The 25026-nt window shown below is 37.7% G+C and overlaps 1 protein-coding gene across 12 annotated transcripts in view; it reads right to left on the reverse strand.

The window, feature by feature from the left end:
* Nucleotides 1-1896: 1896 nt before the first annotated feature.
* The window catches only part of LOC134359827 (formin-binding protein 1), a 223553-nt gene continuing 200423 nt past the window's right edge, over nt 1897-25026 (reverse strand). For 5 of the 12 annotated variants that reach the window (XM_063073547.1, XM_063073545.1, XM_063073544.1 and 2 more), the window contains 3 exons: nt 23805-23923; nt 20811-20950; nt 15632-15810 (listed from right to left, as the gene is read on the reverse strand). In XM_063073547.1, coding sequence (XP_062929617.1) covers nt 15632-15810; nt 20811-20950; nt 23805-23923 — 438 coding nt within the window. Of the gene's footprint in view, nt 10306-15631; nt 15811-20810; nt 20954-23804; nt 23924-25026 lie in introns of those variants that run through there. The other 7 variants (XM_063073546.1, XM_063073539.1, XM_063073543.1 and 4 more) reach the window with 3 other exon arrangements.

Consider the following 25026-nt stretch of genomic DNA (forward strand, 5'->3'; position numbering starts at 1 on the left):
ATCTGGACAGTTAATAGGAATGTATTTGGCAAAATCCATGTCATTTCTTCAGTGACCAGCTTGCCTCTTTTAACTTAGTATGGCTAAGATTTTAAAAAAACTTTAAATACAATGATTGGTTGAAAGCTAATTGGATTAATCATCTGATCTTATTTAAGCCAAAAAATATAGAGCTAGATAAGGGAAATAATGGGTAAATTATATTGGATTTCTAATGCATGCCTCTAGATATGTGTAATAAATGTTATATAGTATAGAAGTTGTAATCTCACATATGTAATCTTTCTCTTACAATGTCCTGCATATAGTTGTTCACATTTGTCCCATACCTTTTAAGGAATCTTCAAATATTGTGAGAAACATTTTTTTATTTTATATACAAAATATTCCAGGTGCATTGAGGGAAGCTACAAGATCAACCTTTAAAAAATGCTGTACTGAAACTGCCTTAGCCTTGAACACTTTTTAATTCTTGAATAAAATTAAACTAAAGCATGCATTGGCAAAAGGCTGATAACTATCAAAACTTAGTTAAGTATTATCATGGCATTGTGAACACTTCTTAAAAATAGTTTATAACTCAAGTCCTTCATATGAGTATTACAATTTTCAATTAGATAATATTCAACCTTTCCCTCCCTTCATTTCTGCACACTGAGTATTTCGAGTAATTCCAATGGCTCATTTTTTTCACGATCAGAACATAGAATACAGCACAGGAACTGGCCCTTCAGCCCACAGTGTTGTGCTGAACCAATTAAATTAGTAATCAGATGGCCAACTAATCTCTTCTGTCTACACAATGTCCCTATCCTCCCAGTTTCCTGACATTTATGTCCCTATTCAAACATCTCCTAGAAGTTCTGAATGTATCTGCATCTACCACTATCCCAAGTAATGTATTCCAGGCACCAACCAACCTCTGTGTAAAAAAAAACTTGTTTCTCACATCTCCTCTCACATTAAAAGCATACCCTCTGGTATTAGACATTTCAATTCTGAGAAAAAGATACTGTCTGCTCTATCTAAACCTCTCATAATCTTGTAAACCTCACCTCATCCTCCGCCACTCCAGAGAAAACAACCCAAGTTTGTTCAAACTCGTGTTATTGCACATGCCCTCTAATCCAGGCAGCATCCTGGTGTGGTAAACCTCTTCTGCACCCTCTCCAAAGCCTTGACATCCTTCCTATAATGGGGTAGCCAGAATTGTTTGCAGTACTCCAGATGCAACCGAACCAGAGTTTTATAAAGCCGAAACATAACTTGCTGACCTTTGAACTCAGTGCCTCGACGAATGTAGGCAAGCATGCCATATGCCTTCTTAACCACCTGATCAACCTGTGCAGCCACTTTCAGGGAGAAATAAACTTGGATCCCAAGATCCTCCTGCTCATAAACACCATTAAAGGTCTTGCCTTTAACAGTGTACCATCTCTTCACATTTGACTTACCAAGGTGCAATACTTCACATTTAGCTGGATTAAATTCCATCTGCCATTTCTCCGCCAATATCTGCAACTGATCTCTATCCCACTGTATTCTTTACCAGTTTTACTTGTTAGTAGTTTTTCAACATGCCAAATTACTTAGGATTATTAGTTTCCCAAATTGGGTCTTTCTTCTTCTCTTCTGATTTGTACAAACATTATCTGCGCAGTTCATTTTTACAATAAAATATGTTCAAAGGAAGGATTTTTACTAATAGGTTCATATAAAATGATAAAGTTTTCAATTTTTCTAAACGTAAAAGTTATTCATAATTAAATTTTTATATTACATAGCAATTGCATAGGACCATCTGCAAATACTGTATAACCACTTCCCTCAGTTCAGGTCATGCAGCAATAGGCTCTAGTTCAGTAACAAGAAATTAAGTCCACACAGTTGGTCTTTACATGTTCAAATAAGCTGTTTAATTAAACTTTCACTTTATTTCAAGCCAGGATTTATTCATTTAAACCTTTAGAAAGGGAAATTAAAGACGCTGATTTCACATTTGGCAAACTCAACGGATAACAAAAGAACATTTTGTTAAATCACAAGCTGAATGCAAGCTTTCTGCTATCACAGAATGAAATATCTACTTCTTTATATTTCGTATTTCCTCCCGTGAAGGATTGCTGATGCTTTATAATTCAGTTTTGTTCCGACTTTCGAGATGCTGATAAGCACTCTGGTCTTCCATTGTCACTTTGGTCTTGTTCCATATGCTCATGTTGCTCACTAGCAGCATTGATAAGATTTTTAAAATAAACTCATAAATTTCATTCATAATATCTGTAGTCACAAGTTCAGAGGCTGCCACTCATTACCAAGTCCAAAGTCAGATGATGACACTCACATAATGACTTTGGTTCCCACGATTTCTTTGTTGATGAGGACAAACATTAACATCTTATGATCTTAAAATGCAGAGATTTTCAGGAAAAATAACAACTTATGCTGTTGTTTTAAAGACTAATTATCAAACTGACACTTAGAAATTTCTAGATGCTTATTTTAGAAGCGGTCGGGTGACAACAGAGAGACAGTGTTTTATAAAACTGTTAACATTTCAAATACAGTATTTTATGCAAAAAATATATATCTACAAATGTTTTATTAGTATACTGGCCCCATCCTTATAAACATTTTTTTAGTTCTTTCCTATTAATAGGCTGAAGTCTCTGAAGTTGGCACACTAGCTCCTCATTCACCTCCAGGAATCACGACAAATCTGGTTTCTTAAGAATTCCAGTGAGAATCTGGAGTCCTGTCGATATCCATCCAGAGTTGGCATAGATTTTGAAATCCTTTCAATATTTTTTTCTTTACCAATTTGCTTATCTTAAAAAATATAATGTAATTTTTCTCAATGCAATTTTATTAAAATAAAATTCATGTTTACAGGTGCTCCATTGTATTTGGAATGTTACCATGCTTTACTCACACTGTTACTCATTCTGTACCTAGGCAGTGAAGTTCAATGACATTAGCATCCCCTGTTTATGGCCCTTTTAAACAGGGTGTTTCTCCCCCTCAGCTCAGTAATATAAAAACATGTTAAATTTATACAATGAGACAAAAAGACATCTGCCCTCACAACTCCACATTGCATGCATTTAACCCTTAGGCCATGTGAATGAATTTCAAACTGGGCATGGTAAAACATTATACAAGTCTCTTTTCCTCAGAAAAGAAATAAAATTACTGTAAGCAAATGCTCAGTTCAAGTTAAATTTGGACTGTGTACAAATAATTCCACTTCACACACCTATCCCAGTTTTATCTTACTTTATTTCCTTCGTCAGGCTTGAGGAATATCTGTAATGAGTTTTCCTGAAAAAAAATCACATTATCAAAGGACAGCCAGTTTTGCTGAAAAATTTGTCCATCTGTCTCATTCAGAAATAAATCAGCATCTTCTGCTCTTATTTCAGATTTCCAACATTTGTGTATCACTTTTTAAATTGATTCCTATAATATAGTTCTACATGTGGGTTCGGTATAGGGTAAGTTGGGGAGTGAGCTTTGACAATATTCACTAAAACAGCACAGCATTAAATTGCATAAACTGGAACTTCCATATTGGCACATTTTACAGGGTAAAATAATCTTCTAAAAACAAAAATAACTCAGTGCTCAGAAACAAGGCATAACAAAAGTGCACAATTATAATATTTTTGTAGATATAATTGTATATAAAATTAAAAAAATCAGGATAGTATTTCTGGAGGTCAAAGGTGACAAAGAAGAAAGTTACACTATATAAAAACAGCAAATACAATTTTTATGTCTAACCAACAAACAACATTTGTAATCTTCAATTAACAATAACAGAAACAACTTTTTCTGGATGGCTTTTTTTCATTTAAAAAAAGTGTTACCACTTTGCTCCAAAATATTCAAACAATGAGAGGGAATAAAAGTCAATAAGATGCTAATTGTAACATTCCTATTTCTGGCTCATTTTATATGGCATACAAGATTTTGAAGGCAAAAGCAAAATGATTCATGATGTTGCCCTGCTGCTGCTGTGACGGAGCAGAACAACCTGGCTTCTGATGCCAGCTCCTTGAACTCATCAGCAAAGTCAAAGCAGTCATATCTATAACATTCTACTTCATAGGCTCCTCACATACCATTACAGTTTAAGAATATTACAAGGAAAATTTGATTTACAATACCGCACAGTCCATAGAAATTTATGTTATGAAATCCCTCTCACTCATTATCAGTTAACCATAATAATCCTCCTTAAATGGAAAATTATGATTTCAAATACCTCCAGAACAAAGAAAGGAGACTGGATAACTGCCTGTTTTATAGTGCATTATAAAAAAAAGACCAGTTTGTGGCAGCTTGTGAAAAGCAGTTTCTCTATAAACATGAGCTGACAGCCATTTGATTCAATTCTCAATACTTGCCATCTTTCCTGAGTTTTTGTATCTTAAGATCCATAATCAGGGAGTGTGGGTGGGGTTAATTATTTTGGAATGGAACGTTTTATGTCCTTTTCTGGTGCATCATTTGATCAAGCCAGATAACTGTATTTAGTTATGCACTGAATTATGTTATAATGTGCCTGGTTGCTTACTTGTTTATGCATGTATTAATGTTTACAGTATTTTATTTTTTTGAATACACTTAAGCTGAGAACTTTAAATTAATTGAGTGGTTACAAACAGGCTTCTGAATTAGCACTGGACTTCTTGCAGCTCACTCTCAACTTCTGTCTTAAGGAGATTAACATAACATGATACAGAAAGTGATATCAGAAGTCAACAAGTAAATTGCTATTCAAAGATGAACACTTAAACATTGTACATAAAAAAATCTTTCTTAAAATAGGAAACAAAACCAATTAAGATATCTCTATAAATGATATGTATTGTACAGTGCTAATAAGTTCTCAATTTTGTGCATTAATTACAAATAAATACATTAGTAACCACAGTCTATAAAATAATCTAGCAGAGTTTATCATATAGAGTGTGCAATACAGTTTAAACAGACAAGACGATTAAAGAGATTTGAGTCATCTTTAATCCTTGGATGACATATCTCTATAAAGGCAGTTAAAGGAAAATATTCTGTACTAAAAACACTTTTTATGCAAAGTGCTGAGAAACGAGAGGATAGAGAGTTCAATAGGCTGATGATGGGTAGTAGAAACAGCAGAGCAAAAACACGCAATTGGCTTATCATTGTAATAGTAAACTGCAGGAGATGCAGAACAAATTAACTTAGCAAAAGCAAACAGAGCAAGTAGCTTTGGATTGCTAAAGGGCAATCTGAAGTTGACCTGACTATATTTTTCTAACGTATAAGTTGGGCATGTGCAGCTTTTAGAAACTTACTGAAGAAATTTACTAAATTAACTGTATCGGCATTGGACCAAACTCACTGCAGAATGCTTTCATTTTTTGCACTTTATGGAAATGGTTTCAGGCTCTGTTAGAGAGCAGGTAGGTGGAGTATCAGCATTATTAACAGTATCTATAGTAACTTAAAAATGTAAACAAATATTCAAAAATAAATCTTGTAACTGTGAGCATTCTAAATGCCAAATTTTACTAACAAGCATAACTTTAATCATACAGTTGCAGTCATTAAGGCAAAATAAGGACTGACTTCTTCACTGAACCATCACCCGTGCCATAACTAAATTGCATTGCAGCTAACTCTGAGTGAAAATTTACTTAAAAATTAAGCATGTCTATATGAAACTTTCTAATGCAGCATTATTGTGCACTATATCTGAATTGCAGATGTATAGTTATTTGTATAGTTATTTTTAAAAAATTGAAATATATAAAAGAGTGACTTTAACAGTGATGTACAAACACTGCTAAGATTAGGACAATATTTGCTTAGGAAAGCTGGCAAGTATAGATCCGTAGATTGCAGGGTAAAAATAACAGTCAAATGAGTCTATGTTGAACAAAAAAAAGTTATACAAAGTGAATTAAAGACATGCTAAAACAATGGGCTTTTACTTCCTTTTCAGTTTTGGCTCTCCTGCCCAACAGTGTAATACCTAGTCAGGCCTGGTCCATTTCCATGACTGCATGACAGTTTCATTTTCAATGGTGAATTTGAATTGGTTCACACAATTACTTAATCTATTTCTCTGATAAGTAACAGCACTGCATGTCTGAAGGAAATCCAACACTTTACTCCATTCCAACAGAACAGTGTGTAAAACTGATGTGCTCCTGCAAACATGCTTCCTCCCCAGTTACTTTCACCTTGAAGCAAAGCCCTCAGGTGATTCAGGAAAGCTCATTTAAAAAAACACCCAAATACACCAGGAACAATAGCAAAATTATTTTCAACTCTATAAACAAATCTACAGAAAAAAATCTCATGAGCAATGGCACTTGAATTGAACTTTTGTTAATAAATTAATGATATATTAATTTAAAAATGATTATTAAAATCAGAACATGCACCCTTGCATTTGACTGGGATAGGCAAAGCCAAAACCAAAAAGCAAAAATCACAGCATATGGAGAGGACAGAGCTCCTCCAGAAACAGAGAAATAAAAAAAAACCAATTGCAACCTTTTAAAAAAACAATAGTTGCAAAGAGTGACCACAATATAAAGAAGAATGTTCAGATAGATTTTTTTGGTCCCTTCGTGTGCATTGTTTCTTCAGTAAGTTCATTAGGATTTACTGTTGCTCCTTTGATCCCAACCACTGTCGACTTTGGGTAAGTTTTTTGTCATTTCTGACTACTGTAAAACTACAACTCAACAGTTTGGTTGGTACTGTCAACTATATCCAGTTCCTTCTTTATTCTCTGCATTTAACACATGAATATTATGGACCCATTCTGGATGTGCAAACAGTTCGAGGTTATCTTTCATCTTCCAGTGCCAAGGCCAAACTAGCAAGTAGCAAAACAAATCATCCCTGGGATCCACATCAGGGAAGCTAACAGTCACTTTTATTTGGTCAATTTAGTTTTACAGAAATCAAACTATGTTCTTTTTCAAAACATTCTTCTACTGCCAAACTCCATCATGCTGAGATGTTCCATCCCAAATAATCCACAACTTCCATACTCTTTATTCCTAATTGATGACAATCAATTTTTCTGAACATAAGACTTAATAAAATTACTGCTATTAAGATCTAAATACTTATCAAATCTCTACAGTAGATAACAAGGAAACAAAACAATAATCTAATAACCAAGGGGTGAGTTAACAACATATTGCACCATTATGATCTGTGCATAAAACAAAAATAAAAAGGGGAATTGTGGAGGATAGGGATCCCTGGGTAAATGTTAGTTAATTCACAGAATGAACGAGGAACCTCACATTCTCCCAAATCAATAGTTCCATCCAACAGTTGACTCTGGATTTTACACTCAATTCCTATTTCTCTTACACTATTATAATAAGGTCAAATCTATTGTCCATAGGAAAGGGTGGAAAAATTCTGAGGAAATACTCAAGATGGCTTATCTACACAACCTTTGTTCAATAGGATATGGATAACGCTTGGCTATGGGCAGTGGCCTTCAAAACATTTTGAAAGGGTAATTTCAAAAGCAACTGCATTATTTTAGCTCAGGATAAAAATTCTTCCATTGGAAAAGAAAATTAGAGAGCTAAATTCTGAAAAAAATTATCAAACAATGTACCCAACCATCCAAAATCAATTTAACATTCTATTTACCTTCTTGTGATAACGAGACAGTAAACTATAAATCTGGGTGCTCTAAACTTCTAGCTTCTCCTGGATATTCCTGAACACATCTCTACAGTCTATCCTCTGGAACACTGAGACACCACAGCTGCACTAGTTTGGTGCATCAAGACAAAAGTTCCTCAAAAATGCATTACAATCAAATGCAAAGAAACAATAAACCCTGATGATTGTAGATTAACTAAAGAAAAAATACACACTTGGAAGGAGTAAAATAGAAGTCTGTGTAATGAAAATCCAAGGAGGACTCCTGTCTTTTAAAGAAATCAATGAGGTATTTACATTTTTTGCAACTGTTGTATTTATAATACTGATATAAAACACAGGGTTTCAGCTGAATTTTATTAAAATGCACTCTACTGTGAAAATGTAGTTAGCTATTTTTTAATTAATTTAGGATTATATATGAGGGTAACCTCTTAGGACTATATGTGAGCTTTTTCTGCTTCATAATTGGTCCTGACAGAATAAATTATGTGTTTTGGTAAAACCTGCACCTTAAAAGCAGCTTCCCATTGTAATTCCAATCATCAATGAGAGGAATTATAAATATAAAAAAAGTCTGAATAATTTTAACCCAAACAATGTTTGCCAAACAATTACTTTCACACAACGTGAGGATTTTAAAAAAATATATTTTTAATATCAATCAATACAGCCCTGCCAGAAAGAACCAGACACACATTGAACCTCCTGTATGTGCATTTCCAATCTCAAATATTCACCAACAGGATGATAATTAGTAAAGATACATCTCTACTGGAGGTGAAAACAGAGTGCTAGTATGGCTCTTGGTGCTAAGTTGCAGAAAATAACTGGCACGTATTTGAAAGCGGGTTGCCCATTTGACCTCAGAGGGAATAATACCACACTGCTCTTTCTCCCATATCCTTTATTACCAATTCAACTTTGTTTTGATCTAGTCTAGGATAATAATGGAACTAGGGATTTAGTGCTGTCTCTTTAAGGTGCAGTTTACAACCAGTAAAACAGCAATTCTTAGTTTAAAAAATGATTGGTCGAGCAATGGGCAAAATTTTTAGAAATCCTCGCAGAAATGCAAATCAAATGCAAGGTGCTTCCCTGGATCTCTCATTCCTGGCTCTATATGCACTGTTAATGTAAACTATTTAGCAAACCATTTCTTCACATTTTCACTCTGATTTTCAGTGGAGAAGTTATTACAAACAGCTGAAACCCCGGTAGTTTAGCAGACAGTGGTTTGTAGGCAGCTTTAAGGAGAGCAGCTACCGTTCAGCATAAACTCCAACAAATACACAGGCGAACATGCAAGAAAATAAAGTGTCACATGACCAGCAATTCTACCTCATAAAGCCAACAAAATAACGATGCAGAAATATGTGCTAAGTCACAGGCAGTGACTTTAATTAAGGTGGGCACAGGTAGAGCATCAGGGCGAGCATGCAGACTAGAAAAGATGGACTGAAGTTCGATGTTGGGCAGTGCTACAACCAAAATGATAATGATGATGTGATGGTAACAAAGAAATCTACCATATACCAGATACATGTACCGCATGACCATAAATGCACTTGGCTAACTGAATTCTGTCATCCCAATTACTGCAGATTTTGACAATTAATTAAAACAACCAAATTCACACTAAAAATAGCAGTTACAAAAAACAGTTCAGTGTTTCTACTTGGCTAAACGCTTACAAGTAAATAGGGACTCAGGTAACTTCTTTGCATATTAAATAACTTTAGGAAGGTGCTCTATTTTACCAGGCTACCTTGGCTGGAGATGTTTGGAAGTTCAGAAGAGGTAGAAAAAAAATCAAATATTGAACTTATTCACAAACTCAGTAGAGGTGAGGATGAATGAAAATTAACTGCCTTTTAGTTAATGTTTCATTATATAATTTTTACAGCTTCCAATCACTCCATGCAGTTTCACCTTTTGTAACTAAATACGAGGGTTTCCAATGTGAGCATGTGTAGTAATCATGAGTAATGTAAGAAAGTAACGCTCAAGGCAAGCATGAATTGATATAATTAGAATTTTGACAGCACTAGTATTTCGGTGAAATAATTTCTATGAACACTGTAAAGATTTGTGGCAACTCTAGATGATCCTTTAAGTTGTTATATAGAAGAAAATGAAATTGAGTTGTCAGTTTGTTTAATTTTACTGTTTGCCCCCAAACATTAAATACCTTCAGCTTGGCTCTATTAATGAGCTCATGAACAATAGCTGCCCACACCCTGGGCAGTTACGGCTGTGGTAATGAAGTACATGTATTCTGTTAAGTAGATTTCAAAATTTATGTCAGGTTTTTTTTAGATGGGCAAAATTTTAAACAGTGGCATGCATCAGGAAATTGTTTTTTTTCCCCATCATTTAAAGAGTATCCAGGTTAATTAGAATAGATGGCATGCCATAAAATAATATCAAGCACTTGCACCTTATGATCATATCATTTTTTCTCTCTCTCTGGTTTTGCTTTTGTTTATTAAAAACTAAACCAGGCAAAAAATCTATATAGTCTTCCATTTTTAATATTGTTAAGCAGAAGAACCGTGTTCTTGCATACCAGCTCGCCCCGTGATTCATGGACCAGCACACCACCTTAGGTACCTAGAGTCCAGAGGGGGAAGAAAGGGACACATGTTAGTAACATGGACAATGTTAAGGACAATCAGAAATTTCATAGGTTGTGCAATTTGAGGAAGAAAATTACCAGAATGCATTCAAGAATAATGAAGTACTGAACCTATGCATTCCATTTCTTCGTTTAGCAGCTAGACTCTATAGTGCTTAATAAACTGAAGGCATAAGCAAACAACACTAAGTATCTCAACAAAATTTTTTTAAATCACAGAAATGTTCAAAATTTTAACCAGAGTACAGAACAAGCAGAAATATAACATGGCCAATTTTAATGAAAAGTGAAAATTTTCTCGTGCAGGGATTCCCAACATGGGGTTCATGGACCCCTTGGTTAATGGTAGGAGTCCATGGCATAAACAAGGTTGGGCACCCCTGATCTAGTGTAATGTAAACATTCTGGATATTAACTCTGACATCAATTAGTAGCTTAGCTCTATGTGCCATTGACATTCTGTGTCAGGTCATTAGCAAACATATCATATACGGAATAAAAACACAAAATGTTGCAAACAGCTTGGTCAGGACATCTGTGGGAATCAAAAAAGGAGCTCAGTATTCTTCCCATGGATACAACCACACCTGCTGAGTATTTTCAACATTTTCTGCTTTATTTCATGTTTTCAGCAGCTACAGTTTTCAGATATCCGTGCTTTCTTTTTGGAACCGACAATGTACCTGTAGAGAGATAAACTTTCTATTCTCCAAATGATAAGCCATGATTTTAGTTGTTCACCATATGTCCGGAAACAATAGTAAATCATACACTACTGATGCAGCTAAGTGTTCTGAATTCAATCACAGAAGGGTAAATCTTTAAAAGAGAGCAGAAATAAAGGAAATAGCTGATTCAAATGCAAACCAAAGATAATTGTGGGTCCCTATATGAAGAAAAATGGCTCTACAAAGTGTCTGAAAGATTGAATGAAGTCTCCCATTGCAGTTGAATTTCTGTTCACTTGCAGAGGACATGAATCTCATAACCTGCCATAATGTTCTATTGAATAGAAATTAGACACCACCTTACAAGGGGTCTTGATTTAACTGCTGGATTAAAGCACCCATTCTCCAAAATACAGCACAAATATATCATTACTGAAGAAAGTAAGTCATGACATCAAAAGACAGAAAAGATTAAATTATTTTCTTTTTAATATATATTAGAATGCATTTGAAATCGGACACACCAAAAAAGAACATATTAGCTTTAAAATACTGCTTCAAAGCGTGATTCTTTCAGCTTTGGAAGCATCACTATGAAAAGATATAAACAATGGGAGTGATTTCACAGCAACAATTGCTATTTTGTATGATGTGTTATTTTACATAGTTATGTTCTGATTTTCCTACAGCTATGGCGCAACACCAATGTCAAAGTTTTCTTAAAACCATACAACCATTACTTTGAGAAGTGACTGGTAATCATAAATGAAGAAAGGACTCTGGACAATTTTAAAGCTGGCAAGATTTGACATCTGTTGTCACTAATTTTCCATACACCATGACGCAACACTATGATTACTAACAGCATAATTTGCAACATGTGTGTAGTAACTGTATTATCTCAAGTATCTTTCATAAAGGCACTAAAACAGATTTATTTTCAGGCTCAAAATATAGACGATTTTACAAAAAAAATCAAATGGAGGGACAGATATAACAAATGATGAGAGGGAGATTCAAACCTCCACCCCACTGAGTTGCCGATCTTAGTTCAGCTGCAGTGGGAACATCTCCAAGAGGCAAAGAGCCTTCATGTGGCCAGGAGAATAAGTGGAATTATAGGGCTCTTTCCCTGGTTATTTTAACTGTTTGGCTCACAGCATCACCAGTGGAGGTTTGAAAGCAGGATTCCTGATTGTTCTCTACATGAGAAATAATGTCTGAGAATACAATAGACGGGGAGTGGAATTAGCATTGCTTTTAGACAAATATTAACTTAGCATTATACTTCTTTGGAAGAATTGAACAAAACATCTTTACTCATTTTCACCAAATTATGATTATAAATTGCTACTGTTTAATATCCAATATAGTCAATACAGTAAATTTTCTATGTCGTTATATGTAAAACGCATTGGCGCATTTGGCCAAGTGGTTAAGGCGTTGGACTAGTGATCTGAAGGTTGTGAGTTCGAGCCTCAGCCAAGGCAGCGTGTTGTGTCCTTGAGCAAGGCACTTAACCACACATTGCTCCTGCACGCTTATAGCCCAGCGGCGGCAGTTGGAGCAGTATGGACAAGACAAGACAAAACTTAAAGAATTAGGAATTGGAGAAGTTCTGAACTAGAAACTTTGAAAATTATCACCATTCCTACAGACCAGCAATAATAAAAAAAAATTCTTTGGAAACAAACAACAGGAGAAAAAAAATTCATTCCTGCTAAGAGATTTTTTTTGTGAGATCACCTCTAATCCTTCCAAAAGACAAAGAACACAAGCCTACTTCACAATGCATCTTCTCACAGGGAAAACCTCTCATTACTGAGTCAAAATAGTGAATCTCAACTGCAACTAAGGATTGAGACTGGACAAGTAATGTTGTGCCATTTGTCAGGAATCCTAAACCTGTGGCCTTCCAAGATATGAGACCGTGTAAATCAACTATTACAGACATTTTAGCTTTTTGGGATGTGCTGAAACAAAAAAAAATGTTTACGATATCTGACCCTACCATCTATTAGAAAGGAACTTAAATATGAAGAATGATGACATAGTAGAAAGCAATCAGCTTCCAAAAGAAGATGTAGAAAACCATATAATTTGTATAATTTTTTGAGACCTCAGAGTCTGGGATATCAAAGTAAAACAAGGCTGGTTTGAAAATTAAATCAAAATTATCTGTCAACATTCACAAAGTACGGGCTGGCTTAATGGATTTCTTTCAACAAAATTCAAAAACAAAAAGGTAAACGAAAATGAGGGACAAATCACTCGAGTGTTTACTATTTTGTGCTAATTTCTGCTGGTAATGACTGTGCACACAAGTAGAATGTAACGTGGATTTTTCTTTAAATACTGTATTTCAAAAAGGTTATTTGTTGATGAATTCTTCCTTAGCACAAATTGTTGTTACGGTATTGTTATAGACAATAACTAGCGTAGAGCTAAATGTTCAGGTGACAATAGTCATACTTATAATTAATTGCTCACAGCTCCTGATACATGTTTTTTTAAAGTTCATATTAAGTCTTTCATTGTTCTGAACACTTGCATGCATCAAATTTGCAGCAAAAAGTTTTTCTTTCAGAGCCATTCCTATCAAACAGACTTACACTTAAGGTAACAAAACAAATCACAATTATGATTATCAAAATTAACACTGATAGCTGATGGACAGGAGAAAGACGTTTCTGACTGTAGAAAAAGTTATGCATCTCCTTGCTGCAGAAATCTCTCTAAAATGGGCTTCTGCAATTTACAAATTTATACACGGTTGTATACTGACTTAAAAGGAGGGCGGTGTACACCAGTGAAGTAAATGGGAGAGAAATTCCTCTTCAGTTTCCAGTGCTAAATGCAAAAAGACAGATGCAGTTGTGCATTGTACTTTGCACTTTTAGTCAAATGACTTCAACGACACTAAATTTACACTCTTTACCCAAGCACCCAAAGAAGTTTTACTCTGCATTGTTTGCAAAATGGTTGTATTCAGTCCTCCTGACATCAACTAATCTCTCTGCTCAAATTTTCTTAGATAATCAGCAAGCAGATTAAGAGATTTTAAAAACTGGGAAACAATAAAAATAAAAGACGGTGCAAACAAAACTAATGGACTAACACATACTTTTGTTCTTAATGGACACCCTGTTATAATTACAATTAGCCCAGGCTGCCATGCAAATAATTACATTCAAAAGATGGTCAAGTAATAGAGATATAAAAAACTGCCTAGTGCTGATGCAGATGGTCCACATTTCAAAGACTAAATAGCAAAATTATTATTAAACAGTGGTACATTAGATTATTTAGAAAATTCTCTATTCAGAGACTTGTGCTGCATGCAGTTCATTATGGAAAAATAAAATTGTAAAGAGAGGGGAGAGAGCAGGGTTGGGGGAGGGGAAAGGGGGAAATGGAAAAGAGGGTGGGGGAGGGGTAGGGGTAGTGAGGAGAGGGATTGAGAGAAAGAGAGAAAGAAAAAGAAAGACAAACTGAGAAAAAGAAAAAAAAAGTGCCTTTATATGCAAACAACAGGAATTCTGCAGATGCTGGAAATTCAAGCAACATACATCAAAGTTGCTGGTGAACGCAGCAGGCCAAGCAGCATCTGTAGGAAGAGGTGCAGTCGACATTTCAGGCCGAGACCCTTCGTCAGGACTAACTGAAGGAAGAGTGAGTAAGGGATTTGAAAGCTGGAGGGGGAGGGGGAGATCCAAAATGATAGGAGAAGACAGGAGGGGGAGGGATAGAGCCGAGAGCTGGACAGGTGATAGGCAAAAGGGGATACGAGAGGATCATGGGACAGGAGGTCCGGGAAGAAAGACAAGGGTGGGGGGGAGGACCCAGAGGATGGGCAAGAGGTATATTCAGAGGGACAGAGGGAGAAAAAGGAGAGTGAGAGAAAGAATGTGTGCATAAAAATGAGTAACAGATGGGGTACGAGGGGGGGGTGGGCCTTTATATTGCACCTTTCATGACTTCAGCCTATCCCAGAATGTTTCAAAGAATAACAAAGTACTGTTAACCATTCACTGTCACAATACCGCATGGTGTCAGCAAAACAGCAAAAAAAGGCAACGATATGACCTTGAAAATTACTTACACTATAGACGATAATGTAATATAATGCAGCTGCATCAGCATGGATGTGGATAGAGAACTCTATGGCCTTAAAACTCATAATGTTCTTTAAATAAATAAAATTATGCAGCTATTTAATACAGTAAAATCTGCATACAAATAAAAACACATTATTTGATGTATTAGATTTTGTAATGATAAAATATTAGTTTTCCTCTTTATGGACCATGATTTGACTTTAGTTTGCAAGATAAGAAAAGCATATTGTTTGTATTGGCACAGACAAAGAATGTTAATTTTCAAACATAATACTCTGAATCCTAACTTTAGCATTGATATTAGGATGTGCTAGAGTCAATTTCACTGATTTTAAACTTCCAACAGCACTTGGGAGTTCTCCCTTCCTTCTCCCCAGCAACATGAAAATGTCACTTTATATCATGTGAAATAATGAAATTACATGATCGCACAATGTATTGCACTTTGTTGCATTCTCTTGTATGTGTAAATCAGACACTGTCCGACATACATTTTACCTAGAGTTTGTTTAAAACTATATATAAGTCATTGCACCTTTGACACTTTTGTCGAGATAGACTTCCACATAAGACGTGGGAACGTATCCTTCCTCATCTTCATTTCGTCGAACTCTTGTCCAACCATCTCCTTTATCTTCCTCAATCACACTCAACATTTCTCCTTCCACAATTGTTATAGTTCCTTCATTCTGACCTGAATTAAAATCAGATTCACAAATCAGGTGTAAAATCAAACCAGATGATAAGCACAAGCATGTCTTAGAAAAGATAAACTTTATTATTTTCTTTCACCCTTCCACATACAACCTTTTAACTTGCAATTTGGATCCACACTTAGGACAGAAATATAGTTTTCTGGAGAAGCTTTCGCTTCGCTTGGTATCTGTCCCTCACTTTTCCTTTGCGTGGTATCTGTCCCCCACTTTTCCTTCGCTACATCGACGACTGCATTGGCACTGCTTCCTGCACGCATGCTGAGCTCGTTGACTTCATTAACTTTGCCTCCAACTTTCACCCTGCCCTCAAGTTTACCTGGTCCATTTCTGACACCTCCCTCCCCTTTCTAGATCTTTCTGTCTCTATCTCTGGAGACAGCTTATCTACTGATGTCTACTATAAGCCTACTGACTCTCACAGCTATCTGGACTATTCCTCTTCTCACCCTGTCTCTTGCAAAAATGCCATCCCCTTCTCGCAATTCCTCCGTCTCCGCCGCATCTGCTCTCAGGATGAAGCTTTTCATTCCAGGATGAGGGAGATGTCCTCCTTTTTAAAAAGAAAGGGGCTTCCCTTCCTCCACCATCAACTCTGCTCTCAAACGCATCTCCCTCATTTCACGCACATCTGCTCTCACTCCATCCTCCCGCCACCCCACTAGGAATAGGGTTCCCCTGGTCCTCACCTACCACCCCACCAGCCTCCGGGTCCAACATATTATTCTCCGTAACTTCCGCCACCTCCAACGGGATCCCACCACTAAGCACCTTTCCCTCCCCCCCCCCGCATTCCGCAGGAATCGCTCCCTACGCGACTCCCTTGTCCATTCATCCCCCCCATCCCTCCCCACTGATCTCCCTCCTGGCACTTATCCTTGTAAGCGGAACAAGTGCTACACATGCCCTTACACTTCCTCCCTTACCACCATTCAGGGCCCCAGACAGTCCTTCCAGGTGAGGCGACACTTCACCTGTGAGTCGGCTGGGGTGATATACTGCGTCCGGTGCTCCCGATGTGGTCTTCTATATATTGCCGAGACCCGACGCAGACTGGGAAATCATTTTGCTGAACACCTACGCTCTGTCCGCCAGAGAAAGCAGGATCTCCCAGAGGCCACACATTTTAATTCCACATCCCATTCCCATTCTGATATGTCTATCCACGGCCTCCTCTACTGTAAAGATGAAGCCACACTCAGGTTGGAGGAACAACACCTTATATTCCGTCTGGGTAGCCTCCAGCTTGATGGCATGAACATTGACTTCTCTAACTTCCGCTAATGCCCCACCTCCCCCCCGTACCCCATCCGTTATTTATTTATATACACACATTCTTTCTCTCTCTTTCCTTTTTCTCCCTCTGTCCCTCTGACTATACCCCTTGCCCATCCTCTGGGTTTTCCCCCCCTCCCCCTTTTCCTTCTCCCTGGGCCTCCTGTCTCATGATCCTCTCATATCCCTTTTGCCAATCACCTGTCCAGCTCTTGGCTCCATCCCTCCCCCTCCTGTCTTCTCCTATCATTTTGGATCTCCCCCTCCCCCTCCCACTTTCAAATCTCTTACTAGCTCTTCTTTCAGTTAGTCCTGACGAAGGGTCTCGGCCTGAAACGTCGACTGTACCTCTTCCTAGAGATGCTGCCTGGCCTGCTACGTTCACCAGCAACTTTGATGTGTGTTGCTTGTTAATTTCGGAGCCTTGTCCACTGTTACTGTTTCATTTCCAGTGAATGCCAGATGTCCCAAAAGAGACTTGAAAAGATTTGGTTTAAATTTTTCTGCACAATGCCCCCATCATACTTGCAGCTGTAATGCAGTTTCAACCCCGATACTGTTTCTGATTATCTGTGGTTATTTCACAAATACATCAACACCATTTTCATGTACCTAATCTTAACCCCTTTATTCCCTTAATATCCAAAAATCTATGAACCAAAATCACTTCTGAATCTTCTAAACTCATAACACCATAAGACATTGGAGAACTTGGCCATCCAGCCCATTGAGTCCACTCAGCCATTTCATCCCGAATCCTATTCAACACAATACACCTGACCTCTTACCACATCCCTTGATACCCCCACCAATCAGGAATCTATCAACTTCTGCTTTGGCGGGAGGAGAAGATGGCGACGCGACGCAGCACACGCAGCCTCTCCAGTGAAATGATATCGTATTTGTTAATTAGTGTACTGTGCACAATTCTGATTTGATGGAGTCAGCCGTGAGAAGCACGGAGGAACATCTGGAGAAACTGCTGAAATACCCGGTTCACTGCCACTGCTACTGTGCGATTGAGAATCTCTGGAGGGAAGGCCCCAAATCCTCGGCTTTGCCTGCTGCCTGTTGCCGGGGCGGGGGTCGAAGCGCTTGGCAGAGATGGAGCTCGGTGTCAGAGGCTCGAAGTTTTCGGACGACTCAGAGTCGGACTGTGGTCGGGCATGGCAGGGAGAGTTTTCTTCCTTCTCCCGTCTGCGTGAGATGTGGGATTTTCGAGAGACTTTGAACTTTTTTACTGTGCCCATAGCCTGTTCTTCATCAAATTACTGTATTGTTTGCACTGTTGTAATTATATGTTATAATTATGTAGTTTTTGTCAGTTTTTCGGTCTTGGTCTGTCCTGTGTTTCTGTGATATCACACCGAAGGAATATTATACCATTTCTTAATGCATGCATTACTAAATGACAATAAAAGAGGACTGCGTGTCCTCATAATCTAATCTAATCTAATATACCCACGGACTTGGCCTCCACCGCAGTGTGGCAGACATTCCACAGATTCACCATTCTTTGGCTAAAAAAAAACTACTCCTTACCTCTGTTCTAAAAGGTCTTCCCTCAATTTTGAGGCTGTGCCCTCTAGTTCTGGATACCCCCACCATAGGAGACATCCTCTCCACATCCACCTTCTCTAGTCCTTTCAATATTCAGTAGGTTTCAATGAGCCCTCCATGCATTCTTCTAAATTCCAGTGAGTACAGGCCCAAAGCTGCCAAACGCTCTTCATATGTTAACACATTCACTCCCATTATCATCCTCGTGAACCTCCTCTGGACTCTCTCCAATGACAATGACATCCTTACTGAGATATGGGGACCAAAACTGTTGATAATACTCAGAGTGCATCCTGACTTGTGTCTTATAAAGACTTGCATTTATATTTTATTCCCCTTGAAATAAATGCCAATATTGCATTTGCCTTCTTTACCACAGACTCAACCTGTAAATTAACCTTCTGGGAGTCTTACACAAGGACTCCTAAGTCCCTTCGCAGCTCTGATGTTTAAATTTTCTCCTCATTGAGATAACATTCTGCACTGTTGTTCCTTTTACCAAAATGCATTATCATACATTTCCCAAAACTGTATTGCATCTGCCACTTTTGCCCATTCTTCCAATTTGTTTAAGTCCTGCTGAAATTGCATTGCTTCCACTGCACTGTCTAATCCTCCACCTATCTTTGTATCATCATTGACAAACAACGTGAAAAATAGCAGTCGCAATACTGACCCCTGAGGAATACCACTAGTCACGGCAGCCAACCAGAAAAGGCCCCTTTTATTCCCACTTGCTGCCTTCTGTCTGTCAGCCATTCCTCTATCCATGCCAGTATCTTTCCTGTAACGTTATAAGATTTTACCTTGTTAAGCAACCTCATGAGAGGCATCTTATCCAATGCCTTCTGAAAATCTAAGTAAATGAAATCCACTGCCTCCCTTTGTCCACCCTGCTTGTTACTTTCTCAAGGAATTCTAATAGATTTGTCAGGCAAGATTTCCCTTTACAGGAATCACTTTGACTTATTTTATCATTAGTCTCCAAGTACCCCGAAACCTCATCCTAAACACTTTCCCAACCACTGAGGTTAGGCTAACCAGCCTATAATTTCCTCTCTTTTGGCTTCCTCCCTTCTGAAAGAGTGGAGTGACATTCGCAATTTTCCATTCCTCCAGGACCATGCCAGAATCAAGTGATTCTTGAAAGACCATGACCAATGCATCTGTTATCTCTTCAGCAACCTCTCTCAGGACTCTGGGATGCAGTCCATCTGGTCCAGATGACTTACCCACCTTAAGACCTTTCAGTTCGCCTAGCACTTTTTCCTTTGTAATAGCAATGAGACTCACTCCTGTTCCTTGACACTTACGGACCTCTGGCATACAGCTAGCGTCTTCCACAGTAAAGATTGAAGCAAAGTACTTATTAAGTTCATCTGCCATTTCTTTGTCCCCCATTACTACCTCACGAGCATCATTTTCCAATGGTCCAATATCAACTCTCCCTTATATTATCAGCTAGATTGCCCTCATATTTCATCCTTTCCTTTCTTATAGCTTTTTTAGTTGCCTTTTAGTTTCATTTTAAAAGCTTCCTAATCATCCAACTTCCCACTCATTTTTGCTACCTTACGTGCCCTTTCCATGGTTTTTATGCAGTGTTCAATTTCCCTTGTTAGCCACAGTTGCTTAGCCCTGCCATTTGAGAACAACTTCTTCTGTGGGACAAATCTATCCTGCACCTTGTGAACTATTCCTAGAAACCTCAGCCACCTCTGTTCTGCTGTCATCCCCGAAAGTATCCTCCTCCAATCCACTTGGGCAAGCTCCCCTCTCATGCCTCTGTAGTTCCCATTATTCCATTCCGATACTGATACATGTCACTTATACTCCTCTGTCTCAAACTGCAGTATGAATTCAATCATATTATGATCACTGCTCATGAGTCTACTGTTTAATTTCTTCTTATAAAATACATGCCATCTAAAGATCAGATTTCCTTTGTTCCAAGCATATCCTTCAGTGGTGCAGAGATCTAAACTGTATATAACATCCCAACACCCTCACCCTCTACTCTTTACTCCAATCCTATTGAAAGATAGGCCGACATATTGATTATCTTTCTTTGGAAAGAGAATTTTGCTGGCGCTGCAGGATTTCTATGTAGTGGAATTAACTTCTCTATTTTCTCCAGTGTTTTTACCTTCGAAAGCATACATGGCCTTGCACGTGCCAATTGAGGCCAGTACTTCTTCATCATCAAACTCGTCATCAAATTCATTCTGGGCTGCAACTTTTAACTGAGGGTCCTGGCTCTGTTCTTCGGTATAACTCCCATCAGGGCTGCTCAAGAAACAAAGAAATACAGTAACTATAGAATAGCATTTCCTTAAATACACCAGTGCTGATCCACAGGCAACTGCAGCATAATGACAAATAGAAATTATATAGCGGAACATTAACAGAATACTGGATTCAATTAATTCATGGAAATTTATGTCACAGAGATAACTATTGTGCTTATTGTATCCATGCGGGAAAAGTTGCAGATTTCCTAGAGCTTTTAGTGATATCTTGATTTTACTTTGCTTCAGATTCCAATAATCTAGCGCCTCCGGATTTTGGTATTACTGGACAGGCAGATTTTCAAAGTACTGGATATTACTCACATTAATATCCCAACACACTTAAAATTATTTTTAAAAATTTTTCACAGTAGTGTTATGCATTTTCCAGTGAACCCGGTGAGTTTAAAGTGAACACAGGAAACAGTGAGACAGACACCAAACTATCAGGGTTACCAACCAATCAGAAAGTGGATTATTGGAGTTTTACTGTTTTCCATTTGAAATAAGTTAATTGATTATCATGTATATGTTGACATTTGGCAGTAATAATGACTGTTTCATTGATCTGGTGATTCTTTAATGTTTTCGTCTCATAAGAGAGCTACACTGTAAGCAGTTCTTTAACATTTCTATAAATTAAATAATTACTCAAAACCAACAACTACATAACCTTTTTGCTTTACGATATTGACTCTATCAGTACTTTACTTCACATTTACAGCAAATGGTATTTTTGTTTTACTTAACCAAAAATCTGCTCTCTAAACCTAAACATTAGCTACATCATATTGGGAATTCACAGGAATGTGCCGGGTACAAGAACCTCTGTCAAACCGCAAGTCAGTGATCCTGTGGCACCCTGTAAAGTAATTCTAACAGCAGCATCAAAAGTTAAGTTCACAAGAAAAACAATTTAAACTAGATTGTAAACACTTATTTCAGAATATTAACAGCAATTCGCAATTTACAAACTGCAGGAGAAATATGTTAGCCTAAGTCACCAAATCAACTGATTCTAATTTATCCTTTCTACTCTATTCTAAATTAAATAATATAATCATAATTAGGTGACGATTTGAATAATTGGGGACTTTATGCAAAATTACTTCAAGGGAACGAAAACAATGGTTGCAATATTGGAATAGTAATCCAGAGATTCTGTTGTGGAACTTCAATTTACCTGCTGTGGAATTTAAATAAATCTAGAATGAAAGGTCATTATCAATAACTCTAACAATGTAACTTCATTATTAATAACCATCCAATTCGCAGACACAATTAGAAAAGGATTTTTGTCATTCATGTCATGTAGAGACCACTGGTAAGATCATCAAACTGTCTGTAGCCTATACCACCTTCTAACTACCAATTACTCCCTTCCCATAGCTGACGAGTTAGCCCTGTTCCACACAGAATAAAGCTTGGATAACGCACTTGAGAATACAAGATTACAAGATACAGTCTGGACAATGCAATCTCAGATCAGTTACAAAACATTAAGTGGCCACTTGTCCTACCAAGTTCATGCTTGTTTATTGTACAGAAAGCCAGTCAATCCCCAAATTCCAGTACTTTTCCCATGGCCCCGTAAACTGACTGAGTTCTCTAGGGAACAATTACCAGAAAGGGTCTATGGCAGATAAGAGAGAAAGAAAAGAAACTGGTCTAATTTTTACAAATCCATCTGATTTTCATGTATTTATTCATGACAAGGTTGGTGATTAAGTTGGAAATAAGTGAAGATAATTTTCCCCCTCCCTCTCCTCTTCAATTCCCCACTCTGGCCTCCCTCTTACCACTTCTCTTCTCCTCACCTCCCCCAGTGCCCCTCCTTTTTCATTTCTTCCATGGTCCACTATCCTGTCTTATCAGATTCCTTCTTCTCCAACATTTCTCACTGCTGACTGGAAGGAGTTTCTACATTCTCCCCGTAACCACGTGGGTTTCCTCTGTGTGCTCCGGTTTCCTCCCACAGTCCAAAAGGCATACCGGTTGGTAGGTTAACTGGTCATCGTAATTTGTCGGGCGATCGAGCTAGTGTTAAAGTCGGGGGTTGCTGGGCAGCGCGGCTCGAAGGGCTGGAAGGGCCTATTCTGTGCTGTATCCCAGTAAATAAATAAATAATTTACCTATCACCTCCCAGCTTCTTCCTTCATCCTCCCCTCTCCCATTGACCTGGCTTCACTGATCACCTTCTAGCTTGTAATCTTTCCCTCCCCCACCTTCTTATTCCGGCATCTTCCCCCTTCCTTTCCAGTCCTGATGAAGGGTCTCGGCATGAAATGTCAACTGTTTATTCATTTCCATTCATGCTGCCTGACCTGCTGAGTACCTCCAGCATTTTGTGTGTGTGTTGCTCTGGATTTCCAGCATCTGCAGAGTTGCTTGTGTTGAAGACAAGTTCTTTGTCTTAATAGAGGTACCCTCAATATTGATATGTACGACTTTAATGGGATATAATTAAAATAGAGTTAATAGCTCAAAAGTGAACAATCTTGTGGCAAATGAATGTCACCAGGAACAGCAGACTTTTATTCTCCACCATCTGTAGTCTCTTATCCTGGTATATTCTTCACCTATACTGTCACTACAGTATAGGTATGAGCTTCTCTGAGAGCTTGTCAGAAATAGCACCAAATGTTCCCAAAACTGAGATGTTGATCTGGTGAAGCCATAAACAGGAAGACATAGATCAGATCACTCTATGCAATCTGACCACATCCTTTTGTGAACTGACTTCAGATTCAACAAGACCCAGTGCAAAGAGACCAGCATCATCTGCAACCATCTTCAGCTTCTCAATGTATATCTTACTCTCTCTGTTATCCAGAATAGTAACCATACTATACCTCTCTCTGTCTTGTGCACAGTTGTTGACAGCACTGCTCTGCAACTCGTACATTTCACTCTGCCGCCGTGTTTGATCAGCTTTAGCTGGTAAGCGACCTTCTACCTCTGCAAGCCATGCCTGAGAAAAATTAAGAATGAATCTTGAAATATGCAAAAACACAAGACTGATGCAGCTTTAACGGACAGAGAATTATATTACTTTCTTCATATTTCTAAATGGAAAATAAAAAAATCCTGATGGTATGGCCTACGATGAGAATTTTGTGCAGTATTCACCGTATGCAGTATTTAATAAAATTACTTGATTAAATCCTTATGTCATGTGCTTACATTTGAGCTAAAAATGTGTAGTAAGGCATCTGAAAAGGACCTACATGTGAGGCTAGTCCAGAGATTAAGTCACATGGGATCCAAGGCTATTTGAATCCAAAATTGGTTTGGTAATAGGAGGGTAGTAGTGGAAGGATGCACTTCTGATTAAAAGTCTGTGACCAGTGGTCGGTGTTCAGAATCCATGGTTTGAAATATACATAGATTTGTTTATGAATATAGGAAGTTAATATTTTCTCTTTTCAAGATTGTTCTATTCATACAAAAGAATCAAATGGCAGAGTTACACTTTGGGATTTCTGTGCTATAATGCACCCCATCCAAAGGGGGAATTGTTTGCTGGTCATTAGTGCGAATTCAATGAACTTAGGCTATCACTGATTTGTGGGCATACTTAATAAATCCATAATAGAATAATAACCATAATTGGATCATGAAAGTCTGCACCAATTTGCCTTGGTTTTAAAGTGTATGCAGGTTAGGAGAAACAGGGTATATATATAAATCACTGAAAGTAGCAAAGTTTGTTTAGAGAATATGATGAAGTTTCAGGTCAAATACATGAGAACAAAAGATTATAAAACACCGATTAAGCCACAACAGATCAATATTCAAATCTGGTCATCTAACTTGAAGAAGGATGTGAAGGTTTTAGAAAATGTTTACCACAATGGCCTGAGGGCTTCAGCTACCAGATTATACTGCAGAATCCAAGGTTGTTTTTGAATCACAGAACGTTGAAAGGAAATTTAATACATGTGTATATGATCATGACTGCTTCAGAAAAGATAAATGCAGGAAGCTGTACTATTGGTAGATAGTTCAAAGACCAGAGGAACAGATTTAAAAGACTTGGCCAAAATGATTCAAAGGGGACATGACAAGAATCTT

Source organism: Mobula hypostoma, chromosome 21 (genome assembly GCF_963921235.1).
Source record: "Mobula hypostoma chromosome 21, sMobHyp1.1, whole genome shotgun sequence".
Classification (NCBI taxonomy): domain Eukaryota; kingdom Metazoa; phylum Chordata; class Chondrichthyes; order Myliobatiformes; family Myliobatidae; genus Mobula; species Mobula hypostoma.